The sequence below is a fragment of the Cryptotermes secundus genome, unplaced genomic scaffold (assembly GCF_002891405.2).
Source record: "Cryptotermes secundus unplaced genomic scaffold, Csec_1.0 scaffold106, whole genome shotgun sequence".
In the NCBI taxonomy this organism is placed as follows: domain Eukaryota; kingdom Metazoa; phylum Arthropoda; class Insecta; order Blattodea; family Kalotermitidae; genus Cryptotermes; species Cryptotermes secundus.
Genome location: NW_019734310.1, coordinates 1126108 through 1142544, shown reverse-complemented (window position 1 = coordinate 1142544; position 16437 = coordinate 1126108). Strand labels below are relative to the sequence as shown.

General features: G+C 39.8%; 2 protein-coding genes across 7 annotated transcripts in view; one reads left to right on the top strand and one right to left on the bottom strand.

The window, feature by feature from the left end:
* The window catches only part of LOC111868451 (transcription elongation regulator 1), a 46306-nt gene extending 31253 nt beyond the window's left edge, over window positions 1–15053 (bottom strand). For all 6 annotated transcript variants that reach the window (XM_023859095.2, XM_023859094.2, XM_023859096.2 and 3 more), the window contains exons 1-6: window positions 14677–15053; window positions 10995–11250; window positions 7669–7839; window positions 5814–5966; window positions 4519–4660; window positions 1326–1717 (exon numbers count right to left, since the gene is read on the bottom strand). In XM_023859095.2, coding sequence (XP_023714863.1) covers window positions 1326–1717; window positions 4519–4660; window positions 5814–5966; window positions 7669–7839; window positions 10995–11250; window positions 14677–14804 — 1242 coding nt within the window. In that variant the 5' untranslated portion in view covers window positions 14805–15053. The remainder of the gene's footprint in view (window positions 1–1325; window positions 1718–4518; window positions 4661–5813; window positions 5967–7668; window positions 7840–10994; window positions 11251–14676) is intronic.
* Window positions 15054–15178: 125 nt separating this feature from the next.
* Window positions 15179–15883, top strand: LOC111868434 (CCHC-type zinc finger protein CG3800). Its single transcript, XM_023859054.1, has one exon. The coding sequence runs from the start codon at window positions 15266–15268 to the stop codon at window positions 15716–15718; it is 453 nt and encodes a 150-aa protein (XP_023714822.1). The 5' UTR covers window positions 15179–15265; the 3' UTR covers window positions 15719–15883.
* Window positions 15884–16437: the final 554 nt, after the last annotated feature.

Sequence of the window (16437 nt, the reverse complement as noted above, 5' to 3'; positions counted from 1 at the left end):
AGTGTGCGTGTGGCGCTGGCAGTGTCCACTCGGAGCACGTGGGGGGGGGGGGAAGTAAAGTAAAGCTATCCCTGTAACAGGCCATGAAGGCCCATAAGGGTTGTGAGACACTGAGGGTCCCACATTATCTATACAATCGGCTCAAAGATTGTGGTAAGGCTATCAGTCTTACGCGCCGGCCGCGCTTTACTACCAAGGAAAATTATTTATTTCCTGGTACTCATTTCTGTTAAGAGGCTGAGTTAACCCCAGGGCCATAGTGCGGCCGGAAGGGTTAGGTCAATTGAAAAAAATCCAATGACCTCATCGGCACTTGAACCCATGACCTTCTGACTTGTAGCATAGTGCCTTAACCACTATGCTACCAAATGCCCCAATTAGCAGCTGAATACCAACATCAACCATGAAATCAATAACATATATAAATCTGTAAATAATGTCGTGCTTAGGCATCCTGTTGCATTAATATTACAGTTTGTCTCAAATGAGACAGAATTTAAATGTTCCATTTAAGATGGTAATATATATGTATGAAACTGTCACACACAGTTAACGAAACAAGCAAGAAAATCCCATATTACACATAAGCAAGCACAGATACATGAACAAAACATGTAATTTCTATTAGCAAGAAAATCCCATATTACACATAAGCAAGCACAGATACATGAACAAAACATGTAATTTCAATTAATTTCTCATAAATATAGCACATTCCTTTGAATTTTCTTTCCACTTGCCACTGTGGCAGTAGGACATAGCTACATTCCAGGTGGCTGCCTGCCATTTGGCTAGCCACTGCAAGCCATTTTAACAACTCTGCACAGAAAGTAATGTCTACTTTGAAGTAAATTTATATACTTAAGCACTCTTAAAAGAAATCTCACATTTTGTTGCTATCACACATTGGACATTATATTTTGGTTATTTATTTCTTACCAATTAAAATTAAAATACCAGAATGAGAAAATATTCAAAACACTTCTCTGGTAGCCATCTCATAAAGTGCAGAGAGAATGTGTTTTTGCGACTTAAAAATCAGGAAAAAGAAGAACACTTAACAAATCTAAGACCTGAAATTAAATATGAAAACAAACAGTTTTCTTAAATGAAGGTTGGGGGGGGGGAGTTCCTTCGTGTATTAAATGCTCTCTCTAGTTAACTAAAACTCCTACATATAAAACACATAATCATTACATTGCTAAATCAAATCTTTAACCTGCAGGTAGCTGTTCAACAGCTAGTTACTTAGTTCATTAACAGTGAATTCTACATCAGTAGTCCCAGTCAGGGTTTCCATTCTAAAACTCCTTTTAAAAGCTCACCTGTGATGTGTCATCTCCTTGTATTTGGCCTGGCACCGCATTAGCCACCTGACCGGATGTCATAGGGGGAGCAGAAATCGTAGGTGGATGTTGTGGTGGTTGCTGTTGAATTGGAGGCTGATGTGGAGGGGGCTGTTGCTGCGGCTGTTGTGGTGGTGGCTGTTGCTGTTGTGGCATTCCCATTCCTTGAGGTGGCATACCCCAAGGACCACCAGGAGGTGCCATTCCACCGTATCCTCCGGTTCCATAACCTCCTGGAAAGCCTGGAGGAGGCATGCCAAACGGTGGAGGCCCTCCAAAATGGGGGGGAGGGCCACCAAAGGGTGGCATGCCAGGAGGTGGTCCTTGCATCATGGAAGGAGGAGGCTGCATTGTGTTGGGCATTCCACCACCTGAAAAGAACACACCACAACTGAAAACTTTAAAAGTATGCAGACTACTGAAAAAAGAAGTACTGCATGTAGCAGACACCATTTTTCAAAAAGTGCCTGCTAGTTGACTAGTCAAGAAATTCCACACCCTTTATGAAACTTGCTTGCTTACTTACTCATGGAGCTGAGCCCTTCTGGAGGAGCCGCCAATTCTGCAGCTACTCAAGAATTTGCCAGCATTTTATGGAACCCGAAGGTTAATTACCATGCTCACAAGAGCCCTCCTCTGGTCCCTATCCTGAGCCAGATCTATCCAATCCATCCCACCCTATCTCTCTAAGATCCATTCTAATATTGTCCACCCACCTATGCCTTGGTCTTCCCTGTAATCTCCTTCCTTTTGGCTTTCCCACCAATATCCTATACGCATTCCTCATCTCCCCCATTTGTGCTACATGACGTGCCCACCTCATCCTCCTTGACTTGATCATTCTAATTACATTCGGAAAAGGGTACAAGTTATGAAGCTTTGTTTTCCTTCCCTACTTTGGCATAGAAATCTCCTAACAAAATTTTCATAGGGTACTTCAGGAATTTATTAAATACATGTTCTAGTTCTTCATAGAATCTATCCTTTATGTCATCAATCTTATCTTCTGTTGGGGCGTGAACATTCATAACAATGCTATCACACCAGTGACCTTTTAGTATTATATATATATATATCCTATCACTAACAAATTCTACCCTCTTAACTGCTGATACAATTCTCTTGTGTACGAAAAAACCTGTACCCAATTCATGATTTTCTTTCACCTTTCACAGGACGCACCATGCCGTGGTAACAGGGACCCACCTAACATGGACCCTTTATGAAACCAGAAGATTAATTATTGCACATCTGGGAACCCATCATGAACCAGACAAACACAGTCCTAACTCTTATGCTATATTTAGGATCCTTTTTAATATTATACTCCCACATATGTGCATGTCTCCCAAGGGTCTCTTCCCTTCATATTTTGAAACAAAAATTCTGTATGCATTTCTCATCTTCCCTATGCATGCCACATGTTCAACCACCTCATCCTCCTCAACTATATGACCCTAATATTTAATGATGACTACAAACTATAAAGTAAAAAAAAAAAAAAAAAAGTTAGTAAAGCTATCCCTGTAACAGGCTGAGAAGGCCCATAGGGTTGTGAGATGTCGAGGGTCCCACATTATCCAGACATTCGGTTCAAAGGTGGTGGTTAGGTTGTCAGCCTTATGCACCGGCCACGCTATACTCCTCAGGAAAATTATTTAATTAATTACTGGTACTCATTTCTGTTAGAGGCTGAGTCAACACCAGGGCCATAGTGCGGCCGGAAGGATTAGGTCAATTGAAAAAAAATCGAATGACCTCATTGGGAGTTGAACCCGTGACCTTCCAGCTTGTAGCATAGTGCCTCAACAAACTACACTAGCGCGTGCCCCCTACAAATTATAAAACATATATTTATGTAGGTTACTTCCTCCCTTTTTGGATAAATCTAAACAAAAAAATTATACTATTTTGAGGAAAAATAGGGGCAGAGGGAGAACATAATTAACTATATTTATATAAGCATGGACTTACACCATTTATGGTAAGATGACAGCAACAATGTTTTGTCCACATGTTACTAACACTGCTAATGCTGTAACCTTCCAAGACTTCCTTTCTGGCTTATTTGCAGACTAAACACCTACCAAGTAATACTACAAAATTTACATTAATTTGTCCTCACAGTGTAATGAGACTATCAAATAAATGATAATTGGAAAGGATGTGAACGGAAGTGGCTGCGGCCTAAACTGAAATAGTATTCTAGCAACTGCTTGGAAGGACTGAAGGAAGCCAAGGAAAAGCTCAGTCAGGATAAACTGTACCCTGGGCTAGATCTGAATACTGCACTTTCCCAAGTGACTGATTCGCTTGTGCCAATTTCCTCAATATATGCCACCTATCATACAATATTACAACAATGAAGGAAGGTTATACCACAGCTCATGTGGTTAGGTGTCAGCTCCAAACCATGGCAGATTGGATTTGATCTCAGGTCAGATCATGTGAGATTTGTGGTGGACAAAATGGCACTGCAGCTGGTTTAGTACTTTGGTTTCCCCTGCCAATTCTCATTTCAGCAGGTGCTCCACATTCATTAATTATCCTGTTATTGACACTATACGATCTCATTACTGTAATCATCCTATCAAGAGTACGTTGCCTAAATATTGACAGCACTGTTAAATAAGAAGCAATAAATAAAAAAATGACTGCTTCACCTTGGTGCCCTTCACTACTTCCATCTCTGTCAGCAGCTATGAGGAACAAAATAACAGACATGTAAATATATTCCCACCATGACGCAGTGCACATAAATGCTCTGCCAGTAACAACATTATTACTATAATGGTCAGCACAGAACACAAGAACTACATTTTACTTCTATTTCTGAGCACGAAACAATATAAAATTTTCACACCATGTAATAAATCCAGTGAATCTCATTACTGTAAATATCATAATTTTGATCTGAACTAACAGACATTCAAGTCTGTGGCCATAATGGAAATACAGAATGGTACAAAAGTAAAGACACACTTCATAATTTTTATGTATATTTTTTCCTTCACATCAAAGTGGAAGATGGCCAGTGTGCCTACTTGAAGTCATAAATGAGTATGTAGCTGTGAGATTGTAGCAATAACTGCAAGGAAATTCATGTAAAAAAATTAATTAAATAGGCAATGAATGTGTCCTGACTTCTGCCCCATTCTGTACATAATCTCACCATCAGGAGGTTGCTGTGCATTGTTTCCTTCGTTGTCTGGTTTCTGGGAAGGTGCAGGCTGAGCCTGTGGTGGTACCTGTAATGGTCCTGAACTGTTGGGACCACCAGAATTAACTCCTGCAGCTTGAGCCATCACTTCCACCTGATAATAAATGTATCAGATCATTTCTAACACCTTACAAAGGAAATTCAGAAGAATGAGAGGTTAAAATGAAATTATGAAAGTGGAAATAACACTTGAGAAATGAAACGGACAATAATTATGAACACCAAATGACTTCAAACAAACCAATACATCAAAGAGACCCTTATTTTGCAGAAACATATTTATTTACCAACTTGAATATAATGCCATTTAACTGACAACTTTTCAATTTATTCTCCCCTTTTGACTCAACAACCATGCCTAAATTTATTTGTGTGAAAGCAAAGAAGTCCATGTTAGGTGGGTCCCTTGTCACCATGGCATGGCACATCCTCAGGTTGCAGATGGAGATGCCCTCCAGGTATGGAGGGAAGCTGCAAATATATTGAATAAGCAGTTGCGAACAGCTGACATGGGCTGGTCCTCCAGCTTGGGGCTAACAACTCAACATAAAAAATAATCCAGTTATGAAAATGAACACAAAAGCCTTGGGCCTGGATGGATCCTCTGGATAAACACCCTACGCTGAATAAAACGGACAGGAGATTCGGCACATGGAACATCAGAAGTTTGTATAGGGCAGGTTCACTCAGGGCAGTGGCAGGAGAATGAGGAGCATAACTTGTACTCTTCTTCAAGTATAATTAGAATGATCAAGACAAGGAGGATGAGGTGGGCAGGGTATGTAGCACGAATGGGGGAGATGAGGAATGCATATAGGATATTGGTGGGAAAGCCAGAAGGAACAAGACCACTGGGAAGACTATGTTGTAGGTGGGTAAACAATATTAAAACGGACCTCAGAGATATAGGATGGGTGGTATGGATTGGATTGATCTGGCTCAGGATAGGGACCAATGGAGGGATCTTGTGAACATGGTAATGAACCTTCGGGTTCCATAAAATGCTGGCAAATTCTTGAGAAGCTGCAGAATTGGCGGCTCCTGAAGAAGGGCTCAACTCCATCAGTAAGTAAGAGAGCACAAAAGCAGAATATTGTGGTATAAATGAGTGATTATGCTGAAAAGAGACATTCTGCAGTGTCACAAATGTTAGTCTGCAGTTATGAAGGGAACCTTAAATCAATGCTCATGAAGCATACAGAATGGTCAGGATGTAAAACAAATTCATTCAGAATTTCGGTACTAACCTGTTCTTGTGTAATTATCTTCACTGCAGGGCCCTCTGGCTTGGTCCACGTTGTCTCCCTAGTTCGAGCATTGTAGAAATATGATTTTCCTTCGCTTGCTTTGGTTTCTACCCAAATTTCTCCTGTCAAATCCATGCCAGGCAAGTTGGCATTCTAGAAAATATGCATAAACAAAAATAAATGCTACAGGCCATAAAACACAGGGTGGGGCGCAGAAACTTCCTTTTGGTGAAGACGCATTGTGAAGGGAGGGGAGGTCGCAGAAAAGTGGGGATAGGCTCAGCGAACGCAGCAGTCACGGAAGTTTCTGTCTAATACCCTTCAGTAGGAAACATGAGGTGGATGAGTGAGCAGCATGCATTTGCTGTCAAAGCCTATTTTTCAAACAACCATTCCTACGTGGCAGTGCAGTGTGCATTCCGTACTCACTTCAGAATTAAGCCCAGAGGTCCAGTTTCCGACCAGAAATCGATTGTTTTGTGGGTAAAGAACTTTAGGACAACTGGGAGTGTGGTGAAAAAATCATCAGGACAACAACGGACCATTACAATGCCAGAAAATGTGGAGGCAGTTCGACAGTCGATTTTGAGATCTCCAAGACGCTCCGCTCGCAAATATGCAGTCGCCCTAGAAATATCCAATCGTTGAATGTGCCGAATTCTTCACGAACATCTTAATTTCCATCCCTATAAGATGGTTGTTGTGCAAGAATTGTCACCACATGATTTTCAGAACTGAATAACGGCGTGCGAAACGTTATTGGAAATTTTATACCCGAATTATTCATGAACACCTTCATTTCCATCCCTATAAGATGGTTGTTGTGCAAGAATTGTCACCACGTGATTTCCAGAACTGAATAACGGCATGCGAAACGTTATTGGAAACTTAAAACCTCCCAACACACTTGTTTTCTTTAGTGATGAGGCACATTTTCACCTATCCGGATATGTCAACAAGCAGAATATGTGCTATTGGAGTGGTAACAATCCCAGAGAGTTCCATGAGAGGCCACTTCGTAGTGATAGGGTGACAGTATGGGGTACGTTGTCAAGAGTTAGAATTACTGGCCCTTATTTTTTTTTGAGGAAGACAATCATGTAGTTACTGTCAATTCACAGCGGTATGTGGACATGATCAAAAACTTTTTTGAACCAACTCTTGAAGAAATGCATCTAGAAAATATCTGGTTCCAACAGGATGGTGCCACGGCCCACACAGCCCGAGCTTCAATGACAGTCTTGAGGGCGAAGTTCCCTGGACAGCTCATCTCGCTTCGAGGTGACATCCCGTGGGCAGCACACTCACCTGATCTAACGCCCTGTGATTTTTTTATGGGATACCTCAAGGCAGAGGTTTTTAAACATCGCCCCACAAACCTGCTTCAGCTGAAGAATGTTATTCGGCAGGAAGTAGCCCAAATTCTGGTGCACATGTTGGAACATGCAGAGGGGAACTTCAGAAAACGGTTGCATCAGTGCACAGAGAACAGTGGCCACCACCTTCAAGATATTTTGTTTCAAACTACATGATTTAAAACTTTAAAGTATGTTCTTTCATTAGCTAAACATAAATTTTGTCTATCAGCAATAATTTTTCTTTTATTCACCCTCAAAAAAAGGAAGTTTCTGCACCCCACCCTGTATCATCAGCTTCCCATGAATGTCATATTACAAGGAAATAAGTTGTGTAAATGCAGTTCCACTGCAACAAAACCATGTCAACCCAAAACATTTCATAACATGAGACCATATTACAAAACAGCACATCTAATTCCTTGACAATTGCAAACAGTTCATATGAATTGCAAGCTGCACCTTATGCTATCTAGTTACAGCACAGGAAACAAACTCACAGGTGCATTTGCTGGTGGCATGTTGTTTCCAGGGCTTCCAGTTGAATTCAATGGAGGAGGTTGTTGTTGCTGCTGTTGCTGTTGAGGAGGAGGACATCCCATTGGAGGTGGCCCATATGGTCCAGGACCAGGTGGAGGCATACCCATATGTCCCATCATGTGGGGTGGTGGCTAAGTGGTTGTGAATAAAAGGATAACTAGTATCAATATTTTCTGTAACGTACAAAGATGAGCTGACAATGATGAACCATTGTTGAAATATGGTAAACATGGCAGCAGTAGTACAAGGAAAAGTGATAGTAATCTATCATTATGTGAGTGTTCTTCAAATGTCCAAATGTTGCCTTGTGATAAGGAATACCTCCAGGAAGTCCTACAACCTCTGAAATATCATATAGATACATATTTCCATCCAGTCAACAATGCTGAAAGAAAACACCCCATAATGGCAGCAGCAGTAGTAGTAGTAGTAGTAGTAGTAGTAGTAGTAGTAGTAGTAGTAGTAGCAGCAGCAACAGTGGTAGTACTAGGAGCAGCAACACTGGTGGCAGTGATGGTAGTAGTAATTCCAGTTCAAATAAGTGATGGGCAAATAATAATGCTATGATCTTAGAAAAACAATTAAGATGTGCACTGAATTTACCTGTCTTACTAGCATGGCCAGTGACATTCTTTGATATTACTGGTGCTGATTATTATCAGCGACTTATCTTTGACCCTCCCAATTTAATTGTTAAAAATGGCAATAAAAGGAGTGACATCACATGACTAAACAATATGCATAAATTTCACACAGTTCACTATCCATGTACAAGAAAATACACATACAGATTATTTCCATATATATAATATACACACACACATATATTACATTTACAGTCAGTCACATGATTACAAACAACATACACAGAAACACAGAAATATACAAGATGTCAAGAAATTTATGCCTACTGGCACCATCATGCAATCACCTGATGAGAACTGAGATACAAATTTCCCTTTATAAAATTTCATTTGACACATAATTTTCTCAAAAATAAAATAAAATAAATAAGACAGACTGGATGAATTTTACAAGGTAACACGGTATGGATATTCGCGGCCATGTACTGTACCATGTCATTCTTCATTAACAATGGGATGAAAATATCCAATGACAAAAGTTCGATCAGCACACAATCTATATAAATAAAAATGTAAATGTTCGTTTGTTAGCCCTCGAAAATCTCCGGAAGTTCTTCACCGGTTGCTTCGAAATTTTGACACAACGTTGCATTCGAATACGCGCGTTTTTATATACCTACTAGCTGTACCCGGCCACGCGTGAATCCGGAAAGTATACTTCCATGGAAACGCAATAACAGTTGCATAGGAATTGCCAAAACAACAAACGTGATTCCCCAGAGATTAAAGTACAAGAGGTTCCGTTGCGTAAAGGATGAAACCGGAAAGTATACTTCCATGGAAAGGCGATAACAGTGGGCAGTTGCATAGGAATTGCCAAAACAACAAATGTGTTTCCCTGGAGATGAGAGGATAAGAGGTTCCGTTGCGTAACAACGGATGAAACCAAACACTTCTACAAGGTGTTCTGTGCTAGCATTTCCTAAGCAACAGATGAAACTAACTCTTCGATAAGGTATTCCCTATCCCTGTAAGTTTTGAGGTTTTCACGGTGATGACTGTAAAGAAAGTCGTCTTCTGGGTTTAGGCGCCGTGTATTCTTCGTATACACGGCGCCTAAACCCAGAAGATGACTTTCTTCTTATTCCCTATCCCGTCCAAATGCTGGCTATATGTATAAGAGAGTTTAACTCTGGCGACTGTTCAGCATCACGAGTGTCTCGAGTATCACAAGAGATTCTGAGTGAAATCACAGCACAGATCCTGAGTTTGCACTCAAGAGTTTTGGATTCGACTTTGGCAGCGTTTCCCCGGTGATAGACAACAGAAGGCTCATTGTATAGCATCCGCCGAGGTATAAATAGTCCAGCTTGGACAAGAAGCAGTCAGTCTCGGGGCAGATGCCGAGGGATACAGAAGAGTCTGGAAGTAACCGCCGAAGGAGTCAGTCTTGCGATAGCTACCGCTGAATATAAACAGTTTCGATTTATTTTCATTTTGATTTAATTATTTCATGTGACATTGCATTGGAATTGGGCTGTGTCGCTTACCATAGCGTTCATTTCATGAGTATAGTTTATTTTTCACTGTTTTTCATTTGGTTTCCTTAACTGTTTTCCTTATTTTTCAGTGCAATTGGCAGTGGGACTGAGCTGTGTCGATTGATCTACATTTGAATTGAAATATTTCATTAGACTGAGCCACAGCAACACGTGGCCGGGTACAGCTAGTTTTCACATAAAATTAGTCAATTATCAATTTTCAGACTAAGGAACTTTGGTACTTCTACTTCACATATTCATTAATCTCCAAGGGTATTTTCCCCCTAAATCTGACAGCTACACAAATGTACTGGTCACCAAAAAGAACTGTTCTGTCAGATTGCAGCCCTCACCACCAACAGTCAGAAACATTAATTTCTTTCTGTTCCTGTAATGTTTGTCCCAAAAAATACACATGCCAGACATAAGAAAAATCAAATTTAAATATCTTGTTACAACTTATTAATAATTCTGATCTTAACTTCTTTGAATGTGGCTTGCCATCTTTTGTGTGTCACAGTGGTTGAAACTAAAAAAAGCAAACTCCCAAATGTCATGTGTGAAAGTAGTTGCCTGTATAATTTCTCTGGTTACCACTAGCAAACAGGAAAACCACATTCTTTGAACCTGCTGAGCATTATATCATATTTACATACCAGTTATTGGCTGGTTATTAGTTACAAATTTATATTAAGTTTATTTTATAAACAATTAAAGTAAGTTTATTGACTACACACTGTTTGCTCATGGCTGTAAAGCTTTGGTTTGATGATTGTACAAGACACCTCATATTTGGTTCAGCAATTAATACACTTGCATCATCTTCAAATATAAAAGGTGTTAAGATTGAATTACTATGGGGTGGAAGGTCATTAGTATATAATAGAAAAAGTGATGGACCAAGAATGGAGCCCTGAAGCATTCTATGTTGAACTTTACCCTTGTTGCAATACACATTTTCCTGAGTACGTGGAGAGCTTAGAGATAACTCTACCCTCTGCTTCTAAAAAATGAAGTAAACTACCTACTTGCATTTCCATTTATTCCATAATAAGGTAGTTTAGTATGTATAACAAATTTAAAAACCTATAATGTGGAACGCAAAAAGAAAACCCAAATAAATGCAAAAATATTGTAACAAATGCTTATACGAAATCTTACCATTCCTGGTGGAGGTGGACCCATCATATGTGGATGCGGATGCATTCCTGGAGGTGGCATTGGTCCCCAGTTAGGATCAAATGGCGGAGGTCCACGGAATCTTGGACCACGAGGTCCTCCAAAGTGAGGTGGTGGTGGACCTCTGAATGGAGGCCCCCTTGGACCATAACCCCGCCCACGGAATCTTGGTGGGCCATGTCCTGGTGGGGGACCTCTTGGCGGTCCAAAGTCATGAGGTGCTCCACGACCTCGATTTCTTTTAAACAAGATGGAATGGAAAGAGTAATACCAGTATTGTAGCACTACATATATGATAGAAAATACATAAGTAATATTATCCATTAACAATATAAAAAATGTACTTTCACTAATATGAGAAAGCCATTTAACCACCTAACTATACAACTGCACATCTAAAGTAACAAATCCCAAATTCAAAAAATCCTTGATTTTTGTTTATAGCATACACAAATACAACATGGTTTTGAATATCTATGAACATGCACAGAAGAACTAATTATACCTACTTGCAGGCTTAATAAAAGCTTAGAGATCTTGAGACCACAATGGAAACAGAAAAACATGGAAAATATGTATTTTAAAATGTTTATAAAATACACATCACTTTCACTGAAATTTCACATAACAAAAGATAAATAATGAACAATTCCCTCACCAAGTTTAGTACTACTTGTATTTATCAGAATAACTTGTGTAGCCGTGCACATCTTCCAGTTCTAGTATTTAAAAACCACTGTACCCATGAGTCTTTGAAGGGGCACATTCTTTTGATAACAGTCCATTCATACACCGTGCAAACCACTGAGCCACTCTGGAGAAGAGCCAGACAACTCGCTTTGTTTCATTTCTTTGCCAATTATATTCCAAATTCATGCAATGCACTGACAATATTATATTTTCATTCATTCATTCTTTTATTAATCTTCTAGATCATGATACAATGATATAGGACAAGTCTTTCAGCTAATATACATTATTAAATTACAACAATCTTAATGCTAAAAAATTATATTAGATATACAACATTTTATACATTCTATAGTATATACTTTTGTTTATATCAGTAGCCAATATTCGAGAATTCATTGTTCAAATAGTCCTCCGCTGTGTAATAGCACCTCTGAATAATAACTTCAATTCCCTTGTGAACTTATTTTTTTCTATTTCTTTTATGTTGTTAGGCAATTTGTTGTAAAAGATACAGCCAGCTACTGAAGGATTACTATTATAAAGTTCTAAGTTGTGCCCATATATATGAGTCTTTACTATTTCTTGTGTTATATGTATGTATTTGTTCATTCACTGTGCAGTTACACTTTTTTTACATATAAGATTGTTTCTTGTATATATAGCAAGTATACTGTTAGTATCTTTAGATTTCTAAAGCTATCCCTGCACAATTCCAGAAGTTTTAGCCCTGCAATGTATCTTACTGCCCTTTTTTGGGGTACAAAAATTCGTCTAGTGAGGGTCTTAGCACTACGTCCCCATACTATTATTCCATAATTTAATGGCTGTAAACTGGTTTCAAAACTACAATATGAGAATTCCAAATTTTGTCATCTGTGAATATGAAAAAATTAGAGCTACGTTCCACAAAATTACAGGCACCACACCATAATCATCTACAAGGGCCAATTGACTTCTTCATGATTTATCGTCGCTGTCCTCCTCCTCCTCCGCCTCATCATCATCATCATCATCAAAGAGCTGAGTCAGCTCTGTTAATATAGCAACAGACTAACAAGCTTGATGGCCGGGGTTTAATCTCTGGCAGAGGCAATTTTTTTTTTTCCACAGCACTCATGCTGGTTCTGGGGCCCACTCAGTCTCCTATCCAATGGGTACCAAGGGCTCTTTCTGGGGAGGGGGGGGGGCAGAGTGTTGACCACACACTTCCAACTAGTGCAGAGGTCAAGAATATGTGGATCTATAAATGCATACACACCTTATACACCTTAATTAGTTAAGCAGAGGGCCAACTTTACCTTACCTACTCAATAAGAGTGTTAACACAAATTAAAAATTTTTTTGAGAATGTAAGCCAATATTACCAAGATAGAAGCAGCTTCATACGAGTATATTTCATGCATGTCTACAGGCACCACGGCTCAATTACTTCTACTCCAATGCACTATATATTGCACTGAGTGCGCACAAGCACAATCCACACAACCAAATACTCAGAGTATTATGCAAACTTCCACAGCAGCATCCTATGCAATGATATGATACCTATCAGTTGCCACTGTGGAAAGCTTGCAGAAATATGGCTGTTTTAAAGGTAACACACACGCTGCCTTGAAATGGAAGTGAACAGAATACAACCTCTTGGAAAAATACAGTGATTCCTGAGCCGGTCCTTTCATCAACATACCAAACAGAAACTGGTAATGCCCTGCAAGTTGCAGCACAAAGGTGCCATTTCCTCAAATATTAATTTCTGGGAGGCATTCAGAAAGTTCAGTAACATTCCACTAGGAAATATCCAGTATATAAAAGTGGACATGCCTACTTAACTCTATTGTTCATACAGAAAAAATGTTGCTTCTGAGAGTTAGGTGTTGTACATGTTGCATAAAGCAAAGTTCTAGGTTATCATCACAATGTCATATGCGCTCTTTTTCAGGATGGACAGCCGTAAGAGGCAAAGGAACAAAGTTTGTACCATATTAGGAGATGAAACAGAATTACACAAGGTCAATTGCTATTCTTTGTATCTTTTCTTTTGGAGGATCTGTGGCTGCTTGCTGGCACAAATACTAAGCAAGTGTTTGTATGCGTAATATGCCTTTTACATAAATATGCTTTAGTAGATGCCATCAACAAACATGGGTCAAGGTGGTTAACCAGATAAAGAGCAGAATACAGCCTAATCCTCGCCAACTACTACCTCATGATACAAAATGCTTCACCTCCTGTACTATTTGCTAAATCTGTTTTAACGGACCATCAAAACCCCCTCTAAATTACCAAATCCTGAACTAGCATTACAAATCAGTAACCTCTACAGAGGTATATGAAGCAGCAGTTCTCGGCGGGAGTGACTGCTGTGTGTTGACACTTCCATATCCAAATTATGGAATAATCGCTCAATAATACCATGTGTTTCAATGCTCATGCAGATAAAATACTGTGACTGATGGCTGAAGAAGTCATCCACTACTTGGTAAGAGCTCAATGACCACATATCGATGCCAATGGACATGTGCACAACAACAAAAGAGATTGCTGAGTATGACATTTTCTATGCAGTCCATGCCGAGGCTTTTCAACCACAACCTCCAAGCTGGCAACTACCAGTGATGGGCAGCAATGGCTAGGTGGCCATGAGTTGTAGCTGAGAGTTGAACTGAAGGCCAGTCATCATCCAGTGGGCATGTGAGCACCGAAGTAGAAGAACCTCCGTTGTTAACAGCTGTAACCTACCGACACCTAGTAAAGACTGTAACCAAGCAACGACTAACAAACATACAGACTTAGCGGGTGTTATCATTACTTGTGGTTACGAGATATGTGCTAAATAAATCCAATTAACAATCCAAACCCCACTTATAGTAACTAAATCGTGAAAATGCCATTAAAGTGAAATCATGTAAATAAAATATTCTTTACAAGAGTTCCTCTAACAGACAATTTTTTGGGACCAATATATTCCTACCTGTAATTTCCTCTCCCTCTTGACTTCGGCATTGGCCTATAATCTTCTTCATCATCATCTGAGGGTTCGTCATCTTTATCGTCATCGTAATTGTCTGGAGACTGATCCTTCTCACAGTCATCCGCCATTTTAGAAACAAAAACTTCGTGTGGAAGCAATGGACTCGCAAATTCAAGATAAATGCACTACAGACTCAAACAAATATTGCTTTCACACCATGCATACAAACGTTCCTAATACACAAACAGCAAATATATAATTTCAACCCCACAGCTTAATATTCTATGGAAGTTGCTGCGATTGGATTCGTGAACTGTTCTCTTAATATCTCTCGCAGTCGCTCAACCTGGCGCAAAGCTTGATCATAACAACGATCATAACTTCCGTTTACTCGCGTCCCCACGCGTCATTCTACCCTTGCGCGTGGATATTTCTTGTTGCATGAACAGGCAGTCAGCCTAACACTGTAGCAGTGCTTCCAAGCGGAACTAGCAGGAAGCAGAGTCACTCATTCACTCTCCCACGTGTTAGAGCGCAGGCAGGTTCCATATTGCTCCGTTGTTAACAGTTAATACAGTTAATATCTATAATGAGTTCATCAAGTGTTTGTTACAAGTGCAATCGCTCAGGACATTTTGCTCGAGAATGCCCTCAAGGCGGTGGAGGATTTAGTCGCGGTGGTGGAGGAGGCCGTGGAGACAGTAAATGTTACAAATGTAATGGATTTGGGCATTTCGCCCGCGACTGCAGAGAAGAGCAAGACAGGTGTTACCGCTGTAACGGTGTGGGCCACATCTCCAGAGATTGTCAGCAAAATGCTGATGGACCATCATGCTACAACTGCAACAAGACTGGCCACATTGCACGTGAATGTCCAGACACATCAAACGGCTACGGTGGTAGATCCGGTGGCTCTTGCTATAACTGCAACAAGACGGGCCACATCGCACGCAACTGTCCAGAGGGGTCATCAGCCAAAAGTTGCTATCAGTGTGGCAAGACTGGCCACATAAGTCGTGATTGTGATCAAGAGAGAAACTGAAGATGCGATGTTATTAAAGACTGGAGTACTTTTTTGTATGAAGGTATAAGTAACTTGTATGTGAATACATAAAAAATTAATTTTTGAGGGGTCAGGTGACTTGTAATCTGTCGCATTACACAGCAGTGTGTGACATGCACGAGTAAAGAAAGTTGAAAATACTGAGTTAGTTGTGTAGTATTATAGTTAGAACCCAAACCCTTCCATTGCATGAGCTCCACATACCAATTTAATGTGTATTGATTATATTACGGAGTACCGATTTAATCAGTGACGCCGACATAATGGATTTCTAGGATTGCGTGACGCCATTTTGAGTTTTGTTTATGGATTGTGATTAACGATTTTATGTCACCCATGAGCAGTAGAAGCCTGCTTTTGTGGTTACAGTGACTAATGTATTTAATACTGATTAGAGTGAAAGCGGCATAATGTTTGGAAGACCGAGGAACATAGAACCAATTGGAAACTGTACTGTTACCCCCCCCCCACGATGGTGATGGAATACCCATTGCAGTAGAAAATTGTGTAATTAATTTATTTACAGTTTCCAAGGAAGTTTAACCATAAGAAGTAAATTATTTTAAGTTAACATTGCTGTTGTCGCGACGAAACTTGGAGAAAATGTAATGTTACAGGGCAGTTTCTCATAAGGCAAAAAAAAAAAATGGCGTAGGAAGTGTCGATAACGTTAATTGTAAGGACAAAAACTTTTCTAC